Source organism: Populus trichocarpa, chromosome 2 (genome assembly GCF_000002775.5).
Source record: "Populus trichocarpa isolate Nisqually-1 chromosome 2, P.trichocarpa_v4.1, whole genome shotgun sequence".
Taxonomy (NCBI): domain Eukaryota; kingdom Viridiplantae; phylum Streptophyta; class Magnoliopsida; order Malpighiales; family Salicaceae; genus Populus; species Populus trichocarpa.
This window is the reverse complement of record NC_037286.2, coordinates 5,058,058-5,085,368: the sequence shown is the minus strand read 5'-3', so window position 1 is coordinate 5,085,368 and position 27,311 is coordinate 5,058,058. Positions and strand designations below refer to the sequence as shown.

The 27,311-nt window shown below is 35.5% G+C and overlaps 5 protein-coding genes across 6 annotated transcripts; 3 read left to right on the top strand and 2 right to left on the bottom strand.

Moving 5' to 3' along the window:
- The first annotated feature begins 234 nt into the window (after window positions 1-234).
- On the top strand, window positions 235-2,573 carry LOC7466420 (pentatricopeptide repeat-containing protein At3g21470). Its single transcript, XM_002302161.4, has one exon. It carries the CDS (start codon window positions 342-344, stop codon window positions 2,010-2,012), a length of 1,671 nt encoding a protein of 556 aa, XP_002302197.2. The 5' UTR covers window positions 235-341; the 3' UTR covers window positions 2,013-2,573.
- LOC7466419 (psbP domain-containing protein 4, chloroplastic) lies at window positions 2,379-4,207 on the bottom strand. Of its 2 annotated transcripts, none has more exons than XM_002300907.4 (5): window positions 3,772-4,207; window positions 3,373-3,476; window positions 3,139-3,250; window positions 2,769-2,996; window positions 2,379-2,682 (listed from the first exon to the last, which is right to left on the bottom strand). In XM_002300907.4, exons 1-5 carry the CDS (start codon window positions 4,091-4,093, stop codon window positions 2,618-2,620), a joined length of 831 nt encoding a protein of 276 aa, XP_002300943.1. In that variant the 5' UTR covers window positions 4,094-4,207; the 3' UTR covers window positions 2,379-2,617. The 2 variants fall into 2 exon arrangements, with proteins under 2 accessions (XP_002300943.1, XP_024450762.1); XM_024594994.2 differs by having other exon boundaries at window positions 3,373-3,480; window positions 3,772-4,185.
- A 502-nt stretch (window positions 4,208-4,709) lies between these two features.
- On the bottom strand, window positions 4,710-7,650 carry LOC7467836 (probable beta-1,4-xylosyltransferase IRX10). The gene is made up of 8 exons (XM_002300906.4): window positions 7,199-7,650; window positions 6,984-7,130; window positions 6,806-6,870; window positions 6,633-6,702; window positions 6,304-6,522; window positions 5,525-5,668; window positions 5,298-5,433; window positions 4,710-5,216 (listed from the first exon to the last, which is right to left on the bottom strand). Exons 1-8 carry the CDS (start codon window positions 7,568-7,570, stop codon window positions 4,987-4,989), a joined length of 1,383 nt encoding a protein of 460 aa, XP_002300942.1. The 5' UTR covers window positions 7,571-7,650; the 3' UTR covers window positions 4,710-4,986.
- Window positions 7,651-14,127: 6,477 nt separating this feature from the next.
- LOC18096183 (auxin efflux carrier component 6) lies at window positions 14,128-20,577 on the top strand. The gene is made up of 7 exons (XM_006386265.3): window positions 14,128-14,630; window positions 15,212-15,855; window positions 18,151-18,352; window positions 18,452-18,537; window positions 18,995-19,152; window positions 19,328-19,404; window positions 20,317-20,577. Exons 1-7 carry the CDS (start codon window positions 14,203-14,205, stop codon window positions 20,381-20,383), a joined length of 1,662 nt encoding a protein of 553 aa, XP_006386327.3. The 5' UTR covers window positions 14,128-14,202; the 3' UTR covers window positions 20,384-20,577.
- Window positions 20,578-23,297: 2,720 nt separating this feature from the next.
- LOC7466418 (alcohol dehydrogenase) lies at window positions 23,298-27,179 on the top strand. Its single transcript, XM_002302159.4, has 10 exons — window positions 23,298-23,791; window positions 24,553-24,689; window positions 24,796-24,842; window positions 24,958-25,283; window positions 25,417-25,499; window positions 25,599-25,674; window positions 25,776-25,837; window positions 26,286-26,381; window positions 26,483-26,644; window positions 26,856-27,179. Exons 1-10 carry the CDS (start codon window positions 23,755-23,757, stop codon window positions 26,970-26,972), a joined length of 1,143 nt encoding a protein of 380 aa, XP_002302195.1. The 5' UTR covers window positions 23,298-23,754; the 3' UTR covers window positions 26,973-27,179.
- The last annotated feature ends 132 nt before the right edge of the window (window positions 27,180-27,311 follow it).

The window sequence follows — 27,311 nt, the reverse complement described above, 5'->3', positions numbered from 1 at the left end:
CTTACATAATTAAAACAAATCGAATACATACGAGGTAGTTGATAGAGCATTTCTGTAAAACAAAAATCTTGACTTAAAGAAATGGTCATTTAAGGTAAGAAGATTTGCATTTCATTAGTGAAAAATCTAAGGTTGAAGGTGTAATTTTGTAAGGAAATGGGATCAAATTGGAAAAGTTTGAAACCTTAAGGCTTAGTTTTGTAAAGAATTAGGATTCCCATAGAAAAATTTCAAACCTTGAAGGTCTAATCAATGATGTCCCAGTATCTTAGAAAAGACAAGGGTGCACTAATCTCTCTCTCACTTCCTGTTTGGAACAACTCCAAAATTACACTAGCCCTATGTGTACAAGCCATGAAGAAAACAACTTTATACCACAAGAAATCATACACTATCCTCAAAAACAAATTCAATACTACAAATATCAATACTCTCAACTTTGCCCTGCAACTACAAACCCCAGTTGGTCTTCCTGTATAAGAAAACACGTCTCTAATGGATCATACAGAGAAGCTATTGTTTTATACAATCAAATCCGCAGCAAAGGAGTGTACTTTTTGGGATTAGTCCCTTTAGTCCTTAAAGCTTGTGCTTATGTTTCCGTGCTGAATTGTGGGAAATCTTTGCACGGTGAAGCAATAAAGCATGGAGTAGATTCTAATGTACGTATTGGGACATCATTGGTTTCTATGTATGCAAAATGTGGTGATATACCCGATTCGCGTAAGCTGTTTGAGTATATGCCTGAGAGAAATGTTGTGACATGGAATGCCATGATTAGTGGGTATGGTAAGAATGGGGACATGAAATCAGCATCAGTTTTGTTTGACAAAATGTCGACCAGAAATGCGGTTTCTTGGATTGAAATGATAGATGGGTTTGCCAGAAGTGGAGATATGGTTGCCGCTAGGCGTACGTTCAATGAGGTACCTTTTGAATTGAAAAATGTGGTGACTTGGACTGTGATGATTGATGGGTATGCGAGCAAAGGAGAGATGGAAGCTGCAAGATTGCTTTTTGAAGACATGCCACAGAGGAATTTCTTTGTCTGGTCGTCCATGATTTCAGGGTATTGTAAGATAGGTAATGTTAAGGAGGCGAGGGCTATTTTTGATCGTGTTCCAGTTAGGAACTTGGTGAACTGGAATTCTTTGATTTGTGGTTACTCGCAGAATGGGTTTTGTGAGGAAGCTTTGGATGCCTTTGGGAAGATGCAAAATGAGGGTTATGAACCTGATGAAGTTACAGTTGTGGGTGTTTTATCTGCTTGTGCCCAGTTGAGTCTACTGGATGTTGGTAAAGATGTGCATAAGATGATATGTGCGAAAGGGATGAAGCTTAATGAGTTTGTTGTGAATGCGTTAGTGGATATGTATGCGAAATGTGGGGATTTAACTGGTGCCCGATTGATCTTTGAACGAATGACCAATAAAAATAATGCCTGTTGGAATTCTATGATATCAGGCTTTGCCGTTCATGGGAAAACCAAAGAGGCACTAGAGTTCTTCGGGAGAATGGAAGAGTCAAATGAGAAGCCTGACGAAATAACCTTTCTGTCTGTTCTCTCGGCTTGTGTTCATGGGGGATTTGTAGAAGTTGGTTTGGAAATTTTTTCTAAGATGGAGAGATACGGGTTGTCAGCAAGTATCAAGCACTATGGCTGTCTGGTTGATCTTTTGGGGCGAGCAGGAAGAATACAGGATGCTTATCATTTGATCAAGAGTATGCCAATGAAACCAAATGATACGGTTTGGGGTGCTTTCCTTGGAGCTTGTCGAATTCATATGGATAATGATATGGTGGAGCAGGTGGTAGAAGATGTTTGCACATCGGATTCTAGTGTTGATTCTGGAAATGATCCTCATTATGCTTTGTTGTTGAACATATATGCTGGTTCTGGTAGCTGGGAGAAGGCTGGAAGGGTGAGTATGGTCATGGCGGATAGAGGGCTTCAAAAGACTTCTGGACGCAGCTCACTTATGCTTGAAAATACAGAACAGTTTCATATCTGATCTAGGTCACTGTTACCATTAAAGATTGAATCTATGGTTAACAGGAACCAGTAAAATATCTGGTTAGGCATCTGGGTGAAGTCTCCAGTAACATTGTTGCACTACCCTCTGTCACTATAAATAGGACAAAAGGAGGTTCACTTGAAGAAGAATGTGGGCAATATATGGCGATTCTTCTGCTCTGCTTTTTGATTAGATAGGGACCCCATCCCCTGGATTCATGACAGACTTGTGAAGGCAAGGGTTTGGCAAATGGTTGTCAGTAGAAGATGCAACATAGCAGCTCTAGTGCTCTATGCTGAAGTATTCTGCTTGTGTATGCATCAAGCAACTTCCAGATAACATCAGGAGAGCTTTTCTTGAAGGTTAGATCAAATAGATCATTAGTTCATTTTGTGTAATATAATTCAGTTGTGCCTTAAATGCACTCTTTTTTGTTGTAACCTCTACAGAGCTTTTCCCAAAGTTCCTTTGCGTAAGATAATATGTGGAACTCAATTGTTCTGTAAATACACTATTGTTACTGTTTTTCTTGTTGAAAATTACATTGTTGGTGAAAAATGCTGACTGCTCCTTGGCTATCTTCAATCTAGAAAAGAACTTGCCTAGACAACTCGAAAGGAGTATGCTATCCTCTTCAGATCCTGGTAGTGTCTCTTCCACTGAAGACCTGCAAAAATTATGTAAAGTATAATTTAGCTCATAATTGTTTAGCTTTATAACAAGATATGCATGGATGTAGTATTATCTCCTCACCATTCCCAGTGACATTGAACAAGTAGAGGCGATTTCCCGCTGCAGTTGCAGTGATCAGTGCATGAGGTGGCTCTAGCTCGTACTGGTAATATCTTCTTCCAGAATGTTCTTCTACATTCATGCTTAGAACCTTCCCTTCTACATTCTCTCCAATTACTTCTGGACCAAAAGCGTTAATTACTTTCTCTGGAGGTCCAATTTGTTCGATTGTAGCATTTTCACCAAGATCTGTATAAATCACAGGTTAACCGGAATAATTGAAATCATGGAGACTGCATACTAGCATGTTTGAGAGAGAAGGGGGTGGGGTGGGGGGATGTTGAGTTAGGAAGCACCCAATGGAATGAATGCTAAAGGGGTTGGAACTCACAATCTGCAAATCTGAGAACAGGAGCTACAATGACAAAAAGGCGTCCTTCCTTGGAGCTGCCAAATCTCAAATCGATTTCTGTGCCACCAAGATCTGCTATTGATACTGGAACCTGTTAGTAAACAAGCTGATTCAGTGAAAGCATACAAACTAAAAACAATAATTTTAACCAGTTGAAAGACTTAAATTTGAAGTAAGAAATCTGGCGTTCAGTTCTTCAGAGTAGAAAGTCACCTCTTCCCAACCTTGAGGCACAGAAAAAAGATAAGGGATGATTGGACTCCATCCAACACCATGCCCCCCAGACTTGTCATCTGGCCTGCGGTATGTCCTCCAACCTGTCTGAGCATGTTTTGCATAACGAAATTTACCATTCACACACAATCAAGAAAGGATGGAAGAAATGCAGCTCAAAGGAGTTTTGTTAATTTAGCATTCTTTGTATGGCTTCATGCTACTTGTGGTTACCCGAGATGCTAAATTTGAATTTGGGACTGCAGGTTATATTACATATGCTCAATTCAATTAACCTTATTACCAACTGTTGCATATTGTTATTTACATGGAAAGAGAGTGAGAGAGAGACATCTAGAACTCAAATGGCCATGCGGAAGCAGAACTGAGAAAACCGACCTTGGTCATCAGGTTCAGATAAGCCAGGTATTCTTCCTGCTAAAAGGCCTTGTTTCACAACTGCCAGCCCTTCTCCTGCAGATCCCAAAACTGAAGTTGAAACCAAAGAAACCCCAGAAACCAAAACTGACCTTCTCTTCAAAAACCCGGCGGATTTCTCATTTTCTCCATCAAGAAAGCCATTCTTTCTGGATTCTGCTGTTATTTTAGCTCTTGATGGGAAGCTTTCTTGTGAATGACTGAGCAAATGGTTGTCAGGAACTATTTGTTGGTGATGATATCTCCATTGAATACCACAGCTGGTGAGTAAGGTGGTTCCCATCTTCTCTACTCCTTAAAAAATGGTAGAGAAATGAGGATATCGATTTGTACTCTCTCCGGAAGATTAAAAGTTGTGCTCCAATGATTTATTCCGTGCCTAGTTGCTGATGGGATGAAGAAATTAAATTAAATAAAGTGCCTATTTGTGGACGTGGTTCAATACCTGTACACATTTCGGATTCTTTCTGATAAAAAAATCAGCACTTCTAGCCTCACACGTGGCATATCCATATGTTCACTTTTGGACTGTAACCCAAAAATAAGAATATTTCGCTCATTGAGATGGTAAATTTACAGCCTCAAAAACACCCGAGTATTTTTAAAAGAAAACCCATTCCTTGGAGAAGTTTCAGTACTAAGAAATCACCGTGAACCTGAACACAGTAAGAGAACCATTGTGACCTGCAGCTTGGGAATTTAGGACGGTGACCGGAGCCGTTTGTTTATATAAACCGTACAAGGCCAAATCCCTGACAGAGAAACCGTGGAATTTATTGCGCCCAGACGTAAACCTAATTTCAGGTTGAATTACAGTTTAGTCGTGTACACCTTCAATGTTATAGCCAAATGCCAGATTTCATAAACATATGATGGGAGATGGAACAGGATGCATAGACTTCGTAAGAAAAATCCACCAACGTATCATTTCAACAAAAACACAGTCGTCTATGCTATCATCAACAATTTCTCTTCAAGTCTATGCACTGTCTATAATGCCTATACATAAATTTCATATTTAATAAAAAAAAATAAAAGAAAAAAAAAGAGAGAGTATCAGGGAAAAATGTTCTACTGGGCGTGAATTAGTGGGCACTTGGCAAAATGAAAGCAAAAGAAAATGGCCAAAATCAAAGAATCAGGGATGTAAAGGAACTACAAGCATTTCAGTAATCATCAGGGCAAAGGCATGGGAGGAACCCAGCTTGAGAACTCAACCAAGCGTCTATCAACAATCGTTCTATTGTGCAGCCAGAATGTCTCAGCTGATTGGTGGAATTGCCGTACTTTTCTCTGAAGTTCCCACATTATTCCTTGCATTGCAGAACAGGACTCAAATTCTGGAGCATATACCCACAAGCATCTTATTTGTCTACCAGCAGCTATCATCTGCTCTATGTTTTCATCTGAAACACAAACTCGAAGTTAGATTGCATGACCGAGAAAAACATCCAGGAGATCAAGGAAGCAAGCACATTGAATTTGACCTGGAATTGATTCTAAATACTCCAAAAGTTCAAGCCCTATTCGAGTAGATGGCCATTTGATTGATATCTGGGTGTAGTCAATCACATTTTGGAAAGGAAATTCTGCTTGATCTGATAATATAACCGGGACACACTCCTGTTTAGCAAAAACATAAAATCACTTCAACTGGGCTCCATGTGTGTTTGTGCGCGGGGAGAGAGAGAGGGAGAGGGAGTGGGAGAGAGACCACAAAAAAAGACTCATAAAACCGAAGTGTCCAAGAAGACTCTCCACGTGGAGCAAGGCAGAACTTGGCATTGCGCAGGTGTTGAAAGTACTCCATCCTCCCAAATTTGCCAGGGCCGCTGAACTTCAACTCTGGAGATTCCAACTGTTTATGATGTCATTATGTATATGCTATATCACTGGTAAACAAATCTGAGCACTAACAGCACTCATCATCTCATGAAACAAAGTTACAGGGTTGAGTATGCGAAGCAGATTGCACTGACAAGCCACAAACACTCATAAAGACTCTGTTCCTTTTCCTAAGGACATGCATAAGAACAACATGCAAGTGTCTCCAATTCAGTCACAAACCTAAAGTAACTGCCAAAAGAAATATAAAGACTGGACTCAGCTTGAAAGTGCAAAATTATGCAATGAAATGAGCACGAGAAAAGGCTAATATTATGTCTATGTCTGGAATAAGCATCCCTCCCTATAGACATCCAAACCAAAAGCATGACTGTTCCTACTATGACCATTCTAACAGATACACAAAACATGCTCTACATATGACCAATCAGCCCAGAATGGTCAGTTTCAAAAGCAAAAAAGATTGATACTGAACCATATGAATATTTCAGAATTTGTTCTCCAAATCCATACAGAAACCAAAACTAAATCAACAACAAAAAATCCTAGACGTCCTTCTACGCATGGAGACAACCTCATTTGGGTAATCAAGAATTCACAGAAGACAACATACCTAGTCTAGTTATAAAAAAGAAAAAGAAAACATACCTTATCTGGATACTGCTTCGCAAGCTCTATTAACTTCAGGCGACCAACTTTCCCTTGTGCACGGCCTAAATAATTCGCCAAATACTTCCTCTTTGATAAAGGTAGGGGTTGAACCATTGCTATCCTTCTTTTAGTCATCCCATCTTCAACATTCCCAGGAATGATAATATCTTTCCATGTATTAAAAGCACTCGTATCTTTCTTATCAGTCCTGTCCGCCTACAATAACACACAGCCCAACATTCTTTACACCATAAGCTTCAGACCAAAATAAAAATATCACCAACTAAAACAAGTAAATGCAGTATGTCAAGAAGTACAAATGGTACCTCAGTAGTAAGAATTATGGAACGATTAATATACGTCGCCCAGGATCTAAATAAATGAGCTCCAGCACCACTGCAATCGTGTAAAAGTATACGCATGAATCAAAAAGCATATGTGATAAGCATTTTAACGAATCTTGAAACGAATTCAAGTTGAAACCAGATAATTATTATACCTAGGAAAGACAAAAATGTGATCACGGCCTCCTGATCGTCTAAAATACGGCATTTGACTTAATACCTGAGAAATTAACATTAACAAACACATTCAAATTACTTTTTTAAAAAAAAAAAAGTAGCTGCTTCAGTCCGAATCAAATAAGTGAAAAGATTGACACTTTAAAAAAAAATTACCTTGACATAAGTGTGGTTTATCTCTTTATCATTTAGACCACCCATCATCCGTACACATTTAACATAGGCAGGCACAAAGAATAAATCAGCTTCCTCCTTCTTTCTCGTTCTAAATCTCGATTCTAACAACAGCCCGTGTATCTTAACCTGTCCAGAAAATCAGAAACGGCAAGAGAAATAATAAGAGATAGCCCTTGGTTTTTGAGTGAAATTACCTGAGTGCCCCACTGGCCTTTAAGACAAGCATCAGCTGAGATTTTTCCGTCCCTGCCTCGCAAGAGTTCTTTCAATCCGTCAATTTCGTCTTCCTCGTAGACGTAGATCTTGAGGGAGAGGTGGGACCCGTAGCCTCGCTGAGGCCAGGAGAGGGATCCACCGTCGGATACGTGAACGACATTTGGTGATGAATGGTCGTTATTCAAGGAGGAGGGAGGGCAAGTAGTGAAGGCTTGATCAAAGAGGCGAGTGAGGAAGAAGGTGGTGGCGATTAAGAGGAGAGCGCCAATCTGGTGTGTGCGGGTGCATGGTGGTGAAGTGTGGTTGTGAGGAGAGAAGATTCTGGCGGGTTTGTTGTTTGGGCTTCCCATTTTTTGTTTTCTGTGTTTTGTGAAGTGGAGTTGGGATCTTCGGTGTAGCGAGTGACGATAAAGAGGAGGAAAGAAAATTGAAGAAGGAGAGAAACGAAGTCGTTTTGGTTCGATGCATTAATGCCCCCACTGTCAAAGCTTTTTCTATGGTTATATAATATTTATAGCTCAATTTAAATTCATTAAAAAAAAAGTAACAGAAAGGCAAACCTCCCACCTTCCGACTGTGTATTAGTACATGATTTGATCTTATTCTCATTCGTACTGAAATTTAAAATGAAGATGGATAGGATAATGAGTTAATTTTTTAGTTTAATTGATTTAATTTATTTTTTTTAGTTAAGATGTTTGATAACTTTACATGAAAAAAACTTAGATATATTATCTGGTAAGCCTAGATGACTCATAATTAGTATCTGTAAAATATTTTATTTGATGGATATGGAGATTTTTAATGTTTAAGTCAATAACTTTGTAGATAGAAGAAATACATTAATATTTTAAAGAGATAGAGTCTGAAAATATACTGAAAGTATTAAGAATGACCTTAAATTTAAATAATTTATGATGTATTTATAACTCATGAGTTTTGTCATTTTATTGAGGAAAATGAGTTAAAGTATAATATTTTTTTATAATATTTTGAATTGTATGATATTATTTTATTTTTTTATTTTTTAGGTATTTTAGTTATTTTACTGTTCACTAAATAGATAATAATGGTATCCAGTAAAAAAAATTCAAATAATTCTTGTGTCCAATTTGAATGTACTAAAATGTAAAGTATAGGGCAAAAAAAAAAGTGAAGAACTATATAAAAAAAAAATTAGGTCAGGAGCAAGCATGGGATTGTGCGTCTGGCTTGTTCCCTTAAAGCATAGCCCCGTAGTTTTTATGTACAAAAAAGAGCTTGATGATATATGTTAAAAATCTATGATTTTATAAAAATGAAAAAAAAAACCTTAGGAATTTCAACGATACCTGATAAAAAAATCAAATTAATTTTAGTTAATATATTTATTCAAATTAATTTTAGTCAATTTATTTAAATGGACTAAATTGTAAATGTAAGGTAAAAAACAATAAGGGAAAAACTTTAATTTTTTTAAAAAAATTGATTACGCCAGTGTGCTTACCCCATACCTAAAAGTTCTGATCCAAGTGCCAAACCTCTATGTATAAAAGAAAAATAGTGTAGATAATGTGTCGTGGACTAGCCTAGTTTCCATTGTTTAGAGGATTGTTGGGAAGTTGGGTCTTGAGTTTTTTTTGTTTGAAAAATCAAATTTCAACATGTTTCTAATCTAAAACATGTAGAAAACACTTTAGACACCTTGATAAATCTATTTATGATTTTAGATAACTAAAAAATTAGTTTCAAATCTCAAAATCAATCTGAAAAAAAAAAAACTCTATAAGCTATCTACCATCTCAAGCAATGGAAAAAACAAAGAACATATAGGTAAAACTTCCTTCGTCGAATGAAACTTATTGACACCAAAATTAAATTTTTTTCGTAGTTAGAATCAATATCAACTAAGACTTTCTCATTCTTCCACTAGAATTCAACTACTCTCTCTCCTCTATCAAATCATATGAATTTTTTTTTCATTTCAATGGTGGATTCCAAACAAATCTTACCGGGACAATTGCCAAGATTTTTATTTTTTTGAGAAAAATGATGAGAGAAAAAAATACTTATAGGAAAAATAATTTTTACACCTAAAATTAATTTGAAATCAACGTCATTAAAAGTTAAAACATTTAGTCAACAACTTTATTGTCTAACGATGACTCTACTAAAACTACTGGGTTTCTCAAAACACATGTATGTAGCAAAAATGGTAAAAAAAAATTTCAGAGTCCCAAGGATTTCGTTTGACAAATCTAGAGTTATTTATGGTTTATATGAACATTATCTGAAGATCATATGTTTTTTTTTTTTGCTCTGAATAATTACTTCAAAGCTAAATTGTCGCAAACCACAAGTTGTCAAGATATCCGATCTCTAACAATAATTCACACGAACTACCTATTAAAAATATCCTAAATACTTTATGGATAAAAGAGTTGTTATATTTTTTAATGCTAACTCATTTTCTTTTATATTTCTAAATATTTTATGGATAAAAGAGTTGTTATATTTTTTAATGCTAACTCATTTTCTTTTATATTTTTCATGTGATTTGTAACTTAAGTAGTTTTTGTATTACTTCTTTTAAAGTTTAGGTTCGAGTAAAATGGAAAAGATAGTTTTTTTTTTATCTGTAAAAGGAAGATAACTTATCTTAAAGTTCAAGACGATTTATATAGCTTTGAATCCACGTAGATGTTTCTATACAAGGGAACCTACGGTGACAATAGACCACCGCAAAAACACCTTAGTTTTGGGTTCTGGGGGTTGTTTACTAATGATGACAATAACCAGAGGGATCCTCAGGGAACCTGTGACAAGAAGGCATGCCCTCATTTAATGCACGTGTGTTTTGTCGTCGTGGTCGATGACTAGGTCTGACTAGTCGGTCTATGGAATCTTAATAAACCTCTTATTCAAAGGTGTTGTCATGTTAGGTCCTATGCATATCTCAAGTTCAGTTTAATAGTGGACTGGACTTATCGAGCTATTAGGGCTTCTAGAAGCCCATATTAATAGCCCATACGGATTTTATTTGAGCCTTCAATATCCATATAAGCGTTACAGCCCAATTCAAGACCCGCGGAATGAAACCGGCAAGGCAGAGAAGTGTACAGGTGGACGATACATCAGATACTGAGATTTGGTTGGTGGGGGCGGCAAAGACAATCAGGAAGATTGTGGGGCCGACAGCACGCCACACGTCGTTTGGCTATCATGTCTAAAACCGAACAAAGAGGAAAAGGAGGGCTTGAATTTGCTGGATTATTTACAGGGGTGGCATTCATTTCACAGTTTCCCATGCCCCCTGTCCCATCAGATTCCTCTTTTCAATTCGCACGCTCCAGCACGTATGGAATTACCATTAATATCTAGCTAGTAGAGATTATAATATACGATAATGACGCGCTAATTAAGTCAAGGATAGTCATCATCACTCTTGTGGTAGTAGTTACCGTCAATAGTTGATAGCAATCATATCCATCGTTAAGTGCTGTGAACAACGGATCCTATGCGGCGAAAATTCAACTCTCTCTTTTCCCCGGAGTGTGTTTTATAACATGACAGTAGTTATTTTTTATAAATTTTTATTTTTAAATAATATAATTTTTAATTTGTAATATTATTTGATTTATAGTTAAGTGCACAGAGGCACGTGTAATTTTGTTCTCTGGATGATTTTGGTCTATCTTTACACATTAGAGAAGCAAGTGTTTCCGGTAATCTTTTTGAAGACTAGAAGTTTAACTCGGTTCCTCTCTGTTTTTAATCAAAATCAAAATAACTTATTATGAGATCCACTAATTTTTTAAGCAAAAAAATATATTAATATTTTAAAAAAATATAACAATTAATTATAAAGCATTTAGCTTTTATTTTACACTCGCGAGAATATCCATTATATAGCGTGACAAGATCTTTTGGTAGGGGGTTCTCGCATGGGTGTTTGCGGTGATTATTGTTGCTTCTGTAGTAAAGAACCAGTTAGTAATTCAACTTCACATGTCATCAATTCACTAATAATTTGAAAAGGAAGGGAGCTTTATGAGAATTGAATGATGACCCAACAAACAAAGCTTTTCACCGCCCCCACATAGGAAGACGTATGTTTATCTAGGAGTTTTATAGTGCTTATTTTTTAATTTTTTAAAAATTATTTTTAATATCACCGCATTATAATATTTAAAAATATAAAAATATTAATTTAAAATAAATAAAAAAATTAATTTTTTTTTAAAATTCTTTTAAAAGAAAAAAACAAATAGGGTTGAACTCAAGCACTGCTATACATACGTGTATAAACCCATCACAACACACCTTTGTGCGATCATTGGGATTAGATTTTGGGGATTTCTTTCTAGATCCTGCTCTGCTTGATGCGAGAAAAAGGATAGTTCTTGGCTTCCAGGAAGCTCGAGGAGATTCAGGCCACTGTTCTTAATTTGATGGTATCGACGAGTGATAACTGAGGAAATTAAAGGCCAGTTATCCAGATGGATGGTTCTGCGAGGCTTGTGTATATGATCAATATCTTCGAGTCAAGGAACATGTTTATTTTTAATCCCATGCTGAAGAAGGGGTGGAAATTATCAGGAATAATCAGATGTAATGTTCTTCTTCTGTAAGAAACAATTTAGCGAGTCCTCGCTCGATGCAAAATAAAAATAAGGGTTTCCCGATTTCTGAGTGACAGAATGATCGCTTCTCAACAGACTGTTTTTCTGCTGTAATGCATGCGTGATGATTCATCATAGCACAAACCGCCCAATCGTGTGATCCAGATTGATGTATCACCATGTATTCTGGCTTGCTGGGTGATAATTACTGACAATACAGTACCATAAAGATGATTATTGCTAGTAAAGCTGTCTCTCCTTTTAACCCTGTTTGACTTTCTTTTTCCTTTTCCAATCCAAACCGGTTTTTTTCCTATCAAATTCCTATATGACTTTTTGACAAAGGTCCGAAGGCTGCGATTGCAGTATTCTGACAAAGGTATATCATACCATGTTAATTATAATGAATGAGAGAGAGAGAGAGAGAGAGAGTAAAAATTACTAAAACAAGTAGAAGAATAAACAATTTTATCATCAAAGAATAATAAATGCTATCTGATTATATATAAAATCTAGTTAAATTTTTAGAATGAATGAAGCTCAATAATGCTAATAAAAAAAATAAAGATTGTGAAATAGAAGTAAAAGAACTGATTAAGAACAAAATAGTTATTTGCCATTAAATAATAAAACAAAATAGCTCTCCTTTTTTTTTTACATGCTGCCAACTGAGCAGAAGTAGAATGAGAAAAGAAAAAAAAGAAAGAGAGGAAGAGAGAAAAGTAGGGAAAAAACATAAAAACAAAAGAAAAAATAAGAAAAATGAGAGAATAATTTTGTAAACTTACGAAGTTCAACTTATAAAATACTAATCTAATGAAGAATCAAGTGAAAGAAGGAAGAACTGACAGAGAAAATTTGGCTAATCTTGGGAGAGAAAAGAAATTAGAATAAAGTCAATTGGTAAGCATACAAAGTTTGGATTTAATGTTTGATTTAGATATTTTTAAGCTTACTTTATTAAATTAGAAAGTCAATTGGTGAGATTTGTGGCTAGAGAGTGAGAGAGAGATGTGTGATATCATGGTATTTTGAGAGCGTTTCGCGATGAGGAGAGAAAGAGAAAAAGATAATAAAAAGATAAAAGGGGGAAAAAAAATGCTTTTGTGTATTAATTTTGAATAAAGTCGTAAATGCATATGTGACTCATGTGTTGTATATGACAATTACAAAATAAGAGTCGCATATGGTATCCCGCGACTCGTATGTTTTAATTTTCATTCGTGACTCGTGAATCTGTGCTGTATCCCATATATTTTCTCCACTATGTTACTTTTTTTTTTGGTAAACGTGTTGAAAAATACTTTGAATTATATATTCTGGTTATTTTTATAATACATTTTAAATGTCTTCGAGAACACATTTCAAAATATTTTGAGCTAAAGATTTCATGTTCATTAAAAAAAAACCTTGAAAGCACTTTTATAAAAACACAAAAAATCATTACCAAATACATACAACACACATATTTAATGGTGTTATTAACAAAAACTAAAAAAGTTGAAGGTTGGTTTTATTGCTCATATACATAATAAAACATGTTAATTTATTTTTGCAATTGTTTAGTTATAAGTTTTGTTTTATAGTTCAATGATTAATGCGTTAAAGTAATGCGATGTCGGTGATATATTTTTTCTCAACTAAAAAATGTTAATATATTATTTCAAGCGTTTTAGAATAAAATGATGCCTTAACTTAATTGGTTGAAGCACGCAGGCCACCTACAAGATTACAAGCCCGAGATGTGTTATTTGATTGCCTTTTATTTTTAAAAAATTATTATTTAATACTGGGTTAATAATAAATTAATTTTTATATTTTCTATTATAAAATAAAATAAAAAATTAATTCGATTAAATAAAGTTCATAACCTGACAACGTTACTAAATATAAATAAAAACGTTGAATAGATATTTTTTAAGTTTAAACAATTATTGACAATGCCAAAAGATCTTTAACAACGTACACGTGTTTTCTTTATGTTTTTAAAAAATTATATCAAACCCACACCGAAAGCACGGGGATAAAGTAGTTGAATCTAATTTAAATCAATAAAATAATTAGACACATTCGCAATCTTTCCTCATAACTAATTTGCGTCGGAGTAGCAAAAGAAATACCTGGAGACAGCAATCCGGCTCTTCCCGTCAAAATGGTCTTCATATGTGCCACATGGAAAGACAGAAACACCACGTAGCAAAGTCAATCATTGAGCTTACCAACCATAATTCCCGCTAATTACAGTACCGTACCAAGTTAATTAGCAAATCTTTTATGGGCAATTCTGTCCATGAGTTTCCTATATAAACGCCCAGGCATGGTCACATAGGCAAACCCCAACAAACCCAAGCTGAGAGATCAGTGCTTGGTGCTAACAAGAGATGATAACTGCCGGCGATTTCTACAAGGTCATGTGTGCGATGGTGCCTCTGTATTTTGCAATGCTGGTTGCGTATGGGTCAGTTAAACGGTACAAGATATTCACACCGGAGCAGTGCTCAGGGATCAACAGATTTGTTGCTGTTTTTGCAGTCCCGGTGCTATCTTTCCACTTCATAGCTCAAAATAATCCATACCAGATGGACACCAGGTTCATAATGGCCGATACCCTTTCGAAAGTCTTGGTCCTTGTTCTGCTGTCAATATGGGTTATTTTCTTCAATGGAGGATTGGATTGGCTCATCACTCTCTTCTCAATTGCTACTTTGCCTAACACACTTGTCATGGGCATTCCTTTGCTCAAGGCCATGTATGGAGATTTCACCCAGAGCCTCATGGTGCAAGTGGTTGTTCTCCAATGTATAATATGGTATTGTGAACACATTCTAGTTCCGATTTTCCTCTCATTTTCCTCTCTCTCTTCTTTTTTTAAAAAAATCCTTTCCCCTCACAAGTCTTTGTGGGATGGTTGATTTTTCTTTGTTGGTAATTCATCTCCACCCTCACAAATCGTCATGTGGTTTCCACTCATTTACATCTCTTTTCGTAGGAAAACTGTAGCTGAAAAGTTCGTAAACACGAAAGATAAAGCATCGGTGCCTCCTCACAAAAAGTTTATTCTATTACTTACCTCAAAAAGCATTCAAAGTAACGAACTACATTTCACATGTCTCAAAAATTTTGAAAAAGAGAGTTGAAAATTATTAACCAACCAAATATAGTACTGCGACATTATCTTTTCCCTTTGAAGTCCACGATACTTGTCTAATGGTAAAAGTGAAGAATCAGCCAGAATTGGAATTTCAAGAGTCCATCACTAACAGAAAATTCATGTACTTATGTACGTATATGGTCATAGTCATCGAAAAATTTACAACATTAGTATAGGATTACATAGACACAAACATTTTGAAATGGTAATTAATTTTGAAGATAACTTGGGGTTTGCAGGTACACGCTTTTGCTCTTCCTCTTTGAATACAGGGCTGCAACCCTCCTGATCAAAACCCAATTCCCTGGCCCCAAAGCAGCCTCCATTTCCAAAATCGAACTCGACAATGATGTCATCTCCCTCGACGGCAGGGATCCACTTCGCACAGAATCTGAAACAGACGGAAACGGACGCCTTCGCGTCCGCATCAGACGGTCCACGTCATCGGCTCCCGACTCTGCTCTATCATCTTCCATATGCCTTACTCCTAGACCCTCAAACCTCTCCAACGCCGAAGTTTTCTCGGTCAGCACTCCTGCCCCATTGCAAGAATACCATGGTTATAATGGTCGTTTCAGTCATGGACCCAACAATGAGATAATGCTTTGTAATGGTGACTTGGGATTTGGATATCATCGGTCTGGAACGAGTCCGAGGTTGTCAGGATACGCGTCATCAGATGCTTACTCACTTCAACCCACGCCACGGACTTCCAATTTTAATGAATGGGACTTGACTAATGCAACCAACACACCTTTCTGGGCCCGATCTCCAGTCGCCGGTAAAATATCCCGGCATCCATCTCCGGCGGTTCCTGAGCTCAGGCTAGTATGGGGTGAGTCACCGGTAATGTGTCCAAATGGCGGCGGCAAAGAGATTGCAGGTTTGGCTATTGAACTCCCTCTCTCTCATCTTTCGTGAACGATGTCGTTTGAGTGTTGTGTAAATATTGACTCGAAATTAATTAAATTAAACGAAACTTATTGGATAATTTCAATTAAAAAATAAAAAATAAATCAGTTCGGTTTTTATTTTAGAATTTAAAAATAAAAAACCAAAATTAATCAAATCAAATAAAAAAATATATTACAAATTAAATGTTCATTAAAAATATATGTGTTTACATATTATCTCTCATATGAATAATTCATATAATTATTTCATTTGTTTTAGATATACAAGACAGGCACAGCGATTTATGCATCCCACAACACTTTTAATTTAACAATACTTTCAATTTAGATGATTCACAAGACTTTTAATTTAACAATACTTTTAATTTAGATAATTGTCTAAGATTTGATATATTGTCTTGGTTCAATTAATTACTAAACCCAAATATTTTGAATGTGATATTTTTTCAGGTTCATGTTTTCTTGGGTTTAACTGAAAGGCTGAACCCAAAAATTTAAATCTAGCAAATCAGCAGGCTCAAGTTTCTTTGAGTTTAGCTGATGGCTAAACCTAATCATATTAGATTAGGTATCTTGTCAGGTCATGCTTTCTTGGGTTTAACTGACAATTACACTCAAGTATATTTGGTTTGATATCTTACTAAACCTATATTTCTTTGGTTTCAATCATTAACTGAATTTAAATATATTGGTCTTGCATATTATCACACTTATCTTGTTCCAAAAAAATTTAAGTCTAAAAAAGATAAGCGAAAAACAATTGACTTATCAGTTGCCTTCCCAAACCTTTAATGCGTATCACGTATTCTTGTTTCAACCAAAAAAAAAAGAAAAAAAGAGATGTGTCTTGTCTCCCCTTCGGATTGGTCCGAGGTCTAGAACTAATGCTTCCCCGCCTTCCCCCCTGAAAGGAGGGAAGCCAGGAGTCCTCAGGAGGTTTCAAACCTCAAAGGGAAAGAACGAGTGCGTAGGACCTCTATAGATAATGTCCAGAGCATGGTAACTTCTAGCCAAGTGGATGCGGCCAACTTTAACAACCAGGAGATTATGTAGTTACGCTACTAGAACCTGATGACTGTCTCAGAAGTCATCAACAAGCACAGTGGAGGTAAATTTTTAATTACAACCCTCATTTGCATGTATGAGTTTAGTTACTTGTTTTTTTACAAGGTTTTGCGAATGAAGTGCCCAAATACTATAATTTGAGTATAGCTCAACTCCATCCTAATTGCTGAACTATTTTGTATTCAACAAGTTCCTCGTAATACTGGAGGAATAACCTACATTCAACCTATTCCAAAACCTTTAGTGAAGAAAAGTGGGAAAGCCGATTGAACTATAGTCTAATCGACACTAATCTCCGCATCTTACGTTGGTTGATTAATTATCTAAGCTTTACCCATTTTCTCTTTTAGATTTAGAAACAACGTTCTTCCTATTTTTCCAGCACATGATTAGGCACACAAATAGGCAGGTGGCCCCTCCGTGGCTCTAACCACCACCCCAAGAAAAAGAAAAGGAAGAAAAAGGAGTAGTGGTCAATGAATTTCTAATGAATCAGCTCCGCTATTGGTAGGCACCATCAACAGGTCGAGAGCACGTGTGTAATGACAGAGAATGGCTATTTGATTGCCTAACTAATTCGTCTTTCTTAATAGAGAATCTAATTATTCTTATCCTAATGATAACACCAAATCCCATTAAACAAACTAATTAACTATACAGTGTAATTATCACTAAATCGTCCTCAACCAAAACTTTCAAAGTGATGATCATATATGTTTCATTGTCCTACATTAAAACTGAAAAACAAACCTTGGATCTATATATATATATATTAAGTTTTATCTGTTCAAAAATAAAATTAACTTTAATAATAAAGCCGTGGAACATCCATTAACCTAAGCACACTATTGTCTCATCCTAATAAAAACTCAATTCAACTTTTAAGTTTGAATTTGTAAATAAATTAAACCTTCTGTTTTCTAATACAAATTGTATAAAAAAAAATAGGAGTTCATTCTTTTGACTCCTTAAATTTTAATTATAGATGACACGATGGGATTGTAGTTTTTATTGATGTTTTTCCACGAAGCTAATAAGGTTCAAGGCAATGTTGGAGTTCCAGTTCATTGTTGTTTCTTCTGTTGTTTGATCTAAATTTTATCCATGTCCAATTGCACGGTAGACTTTAAGCCAGTATATTCTCTAGGATGAAATGGGGCTATTAATATTGGATTATCATCTATCTGTTAACCTCGCAGAAAAAGAAATCAGCTTCAGAGACAGTTGTAAAATGCCAGCACCAGAGGAAACAAATTCGAAGGAAGCAGTGACCAGCCAAGAAATGCCACATGCCATTGTCATGCTAAGACTTATACTTGTTGTTGTAGGGAGGAAGCTCTCTCGCAATCCCAACACATATTCAAGTGTTTTGGGGCTTCTTTGGTCTTTAGTCTCTTTCAAGTGAGTTCCTTGTATCAGTACTCTCTTTGCCAATTTTCTTTATCTATAAACTTCGTCACATTAGTTTTTATTGATAAAGATTTCCATGTGAATGAGCAGATGGAATGTGGGAATGCCCAGCTTGGTGAAATATTCAATAAAAATAATTTCAGATGCAGGTCTTGGGATGGCTATGTTCAGTTTAGGTATTTGGAACCCCTTTTACCAGCCAGTATGCTTATCCATGCATGGGTGAATTCAATTCAATTTGATTTCTGATGCTGCATGTGATAGTTAGAGATGTAGATCATAGAAACAATAAATGAACTGTTAAACATAAGAAAAACAGATACATCAATTTTGTGTAAAATATTTATATGTTCGTATAGCATTATTCTTCTCGAAATTAATGGTGAATTTTTACCAGTCAAAGGAGCTTCTCTTCACAAGTATGATTAATTTATTAACATATCTATATAGTCAGGTTGAACAACTCATGCAATTTTTATCATCATAAACAGAGCAACATTAATATAGCTCATGTTACTGGCCCATGAATGGTAGGCCCAAAATTGCATGCACGTCCAGGTCATTAATTTGAGATGTTTTGGTTTAAGACACCCCAATAGTAGCATTTTGATTGACACGTTCCAAAAATTGCAGGGTTGTTCATGGCTCTTCAGCCTCGGATTATTGTCTGTGGCAAGAAGAGGGCGACCATGGCAATGGCAATCCGATTCATTTGTGGACCCGTCGTAATGTCAACCGCTTCGCTTGCTGTTGGAATGAGAGGGGAACGGCTCCGTGCAGCCATAGTGCAGGTACGGTGCAACGCTTGGTTAATAAAGAACTGATGCATTCATTATTCGTGATTATTTCATATCTGCGAGCATACATGATTGATGGATAAAATTGGTGAAAATTAAATACACAGTGCATTTGTTTTGTGGAAAATTCTCAGCCAGAGTCTGAAATATTGTTACCGTGTAATGCCAGGCAGCTCTCTCACAGGGGATTGTGCCATTTGTCTTTGCAAGAGAATATGGGTTGCATCCTGATATAATGAGCACAGGGTAAGACAGAAGCTAGACCTTTACTTTGAGATTCCAAATGAAGTTCATATATCTTGTACATGATTACTCTGATATTGTTGATTAAGTTAATGCCGACACAACTACGAGGACGTACGTTGATTGTCCACGGCTCCATGCCATTTATGGGAAACGCAACTGTGTCGGCACAAAATATGCCATATGATTAATTTACATCAAGTGATAACTTAAAGTAAAGGGATTAGGATTCGGGACATCCTTTTAACTGAAAGGTAGGTAGTGCTGTCTGATCACTTCACACTTTAAAGTAAAGGAATCTAGTTTGCCAAACTAAAATTTAACACCTGAGCAGTGAGCAACAAATCATGGAAGCCATAATTCTAAGGTCCTTCAGGATTTGACTAGATGGGAAAATTGTTGTAAGTGAACACTAAACAAGAATTATGCGGCAAGAAGAAGTGGTGGTGCATGAAAATAACATGAGAATTAGGCATTTTATACACAGTAATCGATCCGGATCCATGTTTTTTCAATTTGGAGTTATTGAATGACATAGAACAATATAAATTATATTACAGGTTTAGTTTTAGTTTGAGATGTTTTTTTGACTTTAATTGTGTTTTAAATTTTTATTTTGCTTCAATTTAATTTTTTTAATGTTTTTGAATTGTTTTGATGGGTTGATATTAAAAATAAATTTTTAAAAATAAAATATATATATTATTTTAATATATTTTTAAGTAAAAAACATTTTAAAAATCAATATCTATCACGCTTCTAAATACTCTTTAAACCGATGAGGCATAGCTCATCTGTTATTTAAGAGATCTCGAATTCATTCTATTTGTACTAAAAGAAAGTTGGGAATTTAAATTGTGTTTCTACTGACTTTTAATAATCAATGGTGTATTAACTGTGGCTCTACCTTTGCAGGGTGATTTTCGGCATGCTAGTTTCCTTACCGGTAACCCTCCTCTACTATATATTTATAGGGCTGTGAGGATAAAGAAATGTTAGATCATCATTAGCATTGAAGCACACATATATGGAGAATCCAAGGCATTAAATTATTTCCGAAGAAACAATTTTTCCATGTTCATATCACAGGACATTGTAATGTCATTACAGTATGCTAACCCGCCCACATCTGTGGTCGATTAATAATATAGCTGCAAGCGATATTTCTCCCGGGGACATCGAATCGCAAGGGCTGGATATTCAAAGGTCAAAATCCTAAAACCAGGGAAAAACTTGCATGAATCAATTTCCGGGGCCCTCTTGTGGACTTCTTGTTCGATCCAACGGAAAAATCCACAGGAAAAATCGATCATCCAATACTTTTATAACGAGCACTCCTTGACGTCTTTCGCCGGTAAGAAAAAACTACTCCGCCGATATGGGTTGTTCGGATAAACGTGGATTCCATGAGCTGGAAACGTAAGAATTTTCTCTAGGGGGTGGTAACTACAAGTGAGTCCCTGTTTGCAGTGAGGGTTTCATTCAAGTTCCTAACCAACAAATTAAGACACTTTATTTTATTCAATTGCATCCCTGTTAACATCAATTAGTCACAAGATTTTATTTTCCCTGTTAACATCAATTAATCCCCCGTTAGCATTTAATTTTCATAGCAGGGAATAATATTGATATCATATTTTAGTGAATTTTTGTAACTACTTGTGTATATGATGGGCAGTAACTTAATTTTGAAGTTTATAAACTTAATGAAAAGTATCATTACAATTGGAGGACTTAATTTTCTATTAATTAATTAATTCAACTTTTAGGGATTTTAAAATAGGAAAAGGGAAAGAGAGCGGGAAGAGAACGTGTATTGACATTCATTAGTTATGGGCCCACGGGTTGCTCTCTTTTTTCTTTTCTTTTTTTCATTAAAAAAAGAAAATAAATTTTTTTATGGTCAATGAGTTGAAAATAAAATCTCCTAATATGACTTTTTATTTATATTTAATCAAGTCAAATAAAATATTATGAGATGAATATCTTATATCTATATTTGATTAATTAATTTAATTTAACTAAAAATAAAACATTTTTAATAAAAAATAAAATAAAAATTCAAAATATTCTTGGTTATTTTTTAAATTAGTAAACAATCATATAAAAATCAAATAAAAAAATTAACGAAGACCAATGTCTAATTAAATAAACAATAAATGATGAAACTAAAAAAAAATATAAGCTTAGAAAAAAAAAACAAACCCTAAGAAAAATCTAAATTTAGATTAATCACCCAAACTCAAAACCCATGAAATTTTAGACTCAGACTCAATCAAAAAACTTGACTCTTAATCAATTTAACGTTGAATGATGAAACTGAAAAAAATATCATTTTTAAAAAATCAACATAGTGGAAAAAATAACAATAAGAACAATAAGGATCAAATCTGATATGAAAATAAACCGAAGAAGGATGAAAGCGTCAAAAAATTCAATTGTAAAAATTAATTCAAATAAAACAAATAACAATCAAAAGACTGAAAATCAAATTTGACAGACAATAAAATTGAAAAAAAATGAAATTGAAAAAAAATCTTATAAACTATTTAAAATAAAACAAATAGTAACAAAAGAACATGTATCAAATATGAATAAAAAACAAATTGAAGGGGTACTTTGAGATTTTACAAGGGTGAGTGTAAGAATTGAGGATGAGAAAGAGAAAAAGAAGGCCACCAATACCAAACAAGAAGTCCATTGATCACATGCATCATCTAGGAGTTGAAGGGCCAGTAGAAAGATTCAAATGCTGCCTTTGAAGTTGACATTTTGCCGTTGGCCGACATCGTACGTTACGGTCGAATAGCACAATCACAATCATGCGTTGATGATATCCATTTTAATTTTTTTATAATATTTATATTTATAAAATTACATTAACATGACAATCACAAAAAAAAAACCAGAATAAAAACACAAAAAAATCCTTTGATGTAAGAAAATTCAACTTTAATGTTATATAAATGACTATACTTGAAAAATAAAAACACAAAAGCACTTCGAATACCAATCTTAAAATAGAAATTGATTCGAAGGTGATGTAGATATTTTACTATGCTATAAATGTAAAAATACGGAACTATTCCCCCGTAACACTGTAACGACAAATGAATTATTGTGAATAAATCATTTCACCTCCCTCAACTAATTATTCGGTTTGTTTTGAGAGCGACAAGAAGATTTTTTTTACTGTAGATTACTATAGCTGCTGTCCCACGACTTTTATATTTTCTTATAATTATAATATGGATAGACCTCAGACAAGGAAAATCAAACCAGCATATGGTTGTGTTTTACTAAAGTACCCACCGCACCTCTAACAAGACAGATGCATTAATGACAAAACAAAACTTAAGATTTGGATAAAATATATATAAAAAACGTTTCTAAAATTAATTAAAAAAAACGATCCTGAAAACAAATAGAAGAGAAAATTAATTACGCGAAAATTGTACCTTGACAAGAGAACGAAAAATCAAATCCACAAGCCATAAACCAAAAAATTAAAATCAAACATATTAATTAATTTTTATGATATAGTCGCGCCGAGGCTCCCGAGTTTCTGCGTTATTAGTGTCTTGTTCTACGAGATGCTTTTGGATAGGATTTTGCTTAAACAGTGAATATAAAATGATGATTTTTTTTTAATGGTTAATATACAATTCTGTTTTTCAGTATTTTTTATTTTAAAAAACATTAAATTAATCTTTTTTATATAAAGATATTAAAAATAAAAATAAAATTATTTTAATATATTAATATTAAAAATAAAAAAATATTTTTAAAACATAAAAGTAAATGAGCTATCATATCATTATCAGACGCCGATCTAGACTTCTAGTCTACTAGTCTACTGCTCTACAATGACAGATCCTAGAGGGGGAATGTACACACACGAAAATCCCAGCAGCAGGGGCGCCGAATGGTGTCCTGGCTCAGTGGCCTGTAATTTTTTAATCATCATCCTTCATTATTAATTCTTGAATCCGTTTGTTTACGCTGCGGCTGCGTTTTAGATAAATAATTTCGAAATCCCTGTTGATGATAGCTGTGCTGCTCGAGTGCTCCACTGTCTTTCCAAAAGCAAATTCACCGTCGACTTGAAGGCCACGTGTGACCATAAATAAGATTAAAAGATAAGACACAGAAGAAAATCTCCCAAGTAACTACGAAACGTTAGGCGCCACCAGTAATCAAAACCACTTGACAAATTCCATCAGACCACTGTACTGCTTGCAGAGTTGTAGTCGTCATTAAGTTCACTATCTCTATAAATCAAACCACGAGACGAGATAGTTGCAGCGATCAAAACACATAATCCATCATCTCAGAAATACAAAAGAAGAAGCCATGTCTAGCACAGTTGGTAAAGTCATTCGCTGCAAAGGTACCGTATACAGTGCTCACAGTTATAACTGCCGTCCCTTTATTTTTCAGGCCGGCTAATACCTTGTACCACTTTTCCGATTAGATATATAACTGTGGTCTATCTTTTATCTTGAATATATATATAATTCAATCGTGTATATTATATTAATTTAGTCTCTGGGTTTGGTAAAAATCTTGAATGTTTGTTTTCATCTTTAACCGATCATATCTCTATGTACTGTTTAGAATTGGCATAATGGTCCCTCTATGTTTAACATCCGCTTAAATCAACCTCTGATCAAAGGTGATCTGAGCCCCTTCACCCTGATTTATTACTGATTAAATGGCTGTGATGAGTTCAGTTCAGATCTAACTGGAAGGAGGTTCGCAAATTGCTTTTAGTAGGAAGCAAAGCGATTAGTTTGTTTTAATTTAAAATATGGGATCTGATTCAACAAAATATATAAAGTGGAGGGACCGTGTTTTTATTTGATTTTAAAAACATGGGTTCTTTCTCTGCATGATACACGTCTCTTTTTCTCTTTTGAGTTTCATATATTTGGTGTTTTCCCCCCCCTCATGAATCCAAGTGCTTCCATGCAGTGTTAAGTCAACCCAACCCAACCCAACTTGTCCGGTCGGATCTTAAATTAAACTTAGTGAGAGCTAACATGGTCAAAATTTGATCTAGATTTTTTTTTCAAAATTCTTTTTTGTTCTGTATTCATCGGATCAACCTGGGTTAATTGTCTAATCGACCATGTGGGGTATTATACGTAGCCGCGGTGGCATGGGAAGCAGCGAAGCCACTGTCGATTGAAGAAGTGGAAGTGGCTCCACCACAGGCTAATGAAGTTCGCTTGAGGATCCTCTTTACCTCTTTATGCCACACCGATGTTTACTTTTGGGAAGCTAAGGTGACTCAAGTTTATATTTATTCTAGCCAAAATTACACGGAGACGGTTTGTGTTTAAGATGCATTAAAATTGAAATTGGAAATGGTTCTGATCCTTTACATTGCAGGGACAAACACCTCTGTTTCCACGCATATTCGGTCATGAAGCTGGAGGGTAAGTACTTCTCTATATAGAAATACTAACAGCAGCATGTTCGCAAATTTGTTTATTTAGATTATCACACTGCAATATGCTTATAAATATTTTGTTTCTGTTTGCTGGCTCCTAGAATTGTAGAGAGCGTAGGTCCTGGTGTGACTGATCTCCAGCCAGGTGACCATGTCCTACCAGTATTCACTGGGGAGTGTGGGGATTGCAGACACTGTAAATCAGAAGAAAGCAACATGTGTGATCTCCTCAGGATCAATACTGATAGGGGTGTTATGCTCACTGATGGAAAATCAAGGTTCTCTATCAACGGAAAGCCAATTTACCATTTTGTTGGCGGTTCCACATTTAGTGAATACACCGTCTGCCATATTGGGTCTGTTGCCAAGATCAACCCTGCTGCCCCTCTAGACAAAGTTTGTATTCTTAGCTGTGGAATATCAACAGGTTTGTTAACTACAATCACTGGCTGCTATTGTATCATCTATTGACATTGTTGATATATAGAATATATTACGAATATTAGTGGTGAGATAAAACCCTTCTACATTGTTGATACATATGGTCTCTGTGGTTGTAGGCCTTGGCGCAGCTTTGAATGTTGCAAAACCAAAGAAGGGCCACACTGTTGCGGTTTTTGGACTGGGTGCCGTTGGTCTCGCTGTAAGTTGTCCTCGTTGATTGTGTTTTCACTTCTGCCAATCATATAAGGTTTGTGGTGAACTCTCACGCTTCATCTCTTTTCTTTTGAACTAATTTTAGGCTGCTGAGGGAGCAAGGTTATCAGGGGCTTCGAGGATTATTGGGGTTGATTTGAACCCCAGCAGATTCAATGAAGGTAGAGTGAGTTTATTTGCCTAGAATACATACTTCATGTCTTAAATATTGTGGCATTTCACTAATCGCTGATGGTTGTAACTTATCCTGTTCGTCTCACAGCAAAGAAGTTTGGTGTTACTGAGTTAGTAAACCCAAAAGATCATGACAAGCCTGTTCAACAGGTGGGTTATGAAACATTCTTGTCATATTTTGTATGCACCTGATCACAGCCTTGCTTCTAGTTTGGCTTTCAATCATACTATGGCACATTACTTTCGATGCATTAAATAATTTTCTCAGCTGGGAAGCTAAGCATGCTGAGTACTTGATCACTGCAAGATTAATTGAACATACTTTCTGTCTTGGCCAAAACTATAGGCTAAATGTTATCCATTACTATGACCATTGTTTGCAGAATTATTAATATATACCACTCTACTCAAGCATGTTTTCTAGATTCCAAAGGTTCACATTACTTCATTTTAAACCTTTATTGAACAATCAAAATTTTGATTCTACTAAATGTTATATTGTTGTATAGAAGTATGTATCAAGATTGCCGATTTTTAAATAAATTCAAGGCTTGATGCCAGAAAAGTCACTTGCATGATTGATATTGCTTTTGGTCAGGTGATTATCGAGATGACTGATGGAGGAGTTGATCGGAGTATTGAGTGCACAGGAAATGTCCAAGCCATGATCTCAGCATTTGAATGTGTTCATGACGTAATCACTTCCCATAGCTTATATGCTGTTTAATCATACTAATTATATATGTTCCTGCATATAATCGTAAAATATCTCATCATATCATCTTGGCCTCTCAGGGTTGGGGTGTTGCAGTGCTTGTTGGTGTCCCGGGCAAAGATGATGAATTCAAGACCCACCCAATGAATCTGTTAAATGAGAGGACCCTTAAAGGGACCTTCTTTGGCAACTACAAGCCTCGCACTGATCTTCCTGGCGTGGTGGAAAAATATATGAATAAGGTAAAAGCTAATATGCATGTTGGTGGATCTGCAGCCATGTAGTGATTACTTGATGAATTTTAAGACGTCCTATATCGATTTTTGACGAAGATTTTGTCACAAAATGATTTTCAATCGAGCCTACATACGGTTTCATTCAGTTTTAAGGTGTTTACTTGTGTCATTGTCGCTTGCTAACTTGCATTTAAACTTCAATACTTTTAATTTTCAGGAGCTGGAAGTGGAGAAATTCATCACTCACTCTATTCCCTTCTCGGAGATTAATAAAGCATTTGATTACATGCTGAAAGGAGAGGGTCTGAGGTGCATTATTCGCATGGAGGGTTAGCTAAAGAACTGCAAGATCCACCTGCTACATGGAGGCCTTGGCTTTCGATATAGTAGAAAAGTAATGCAATGGCTTTTGGTTCTGGTTTTTCTATCTTATGAAGAGATAAAATATAAAAGTTGTTCGCGGTTGCACTGTTTGTGGCGGTGGCCTTACGGCATATAATAAACAGAGTTTTATCTATTTGAATACGTTATTATGTTCTCATGTCCCTCCCTTTTGCCATCTCCCCATCTTTCACTGGGTATAGTGAACTCGAGAACTCACACCACTGCAATTTGTTATTCATTCATTCTGAGGCTGTTGTCTGCAATTCTGCTCTCGGTGTGAGAAAGTTTG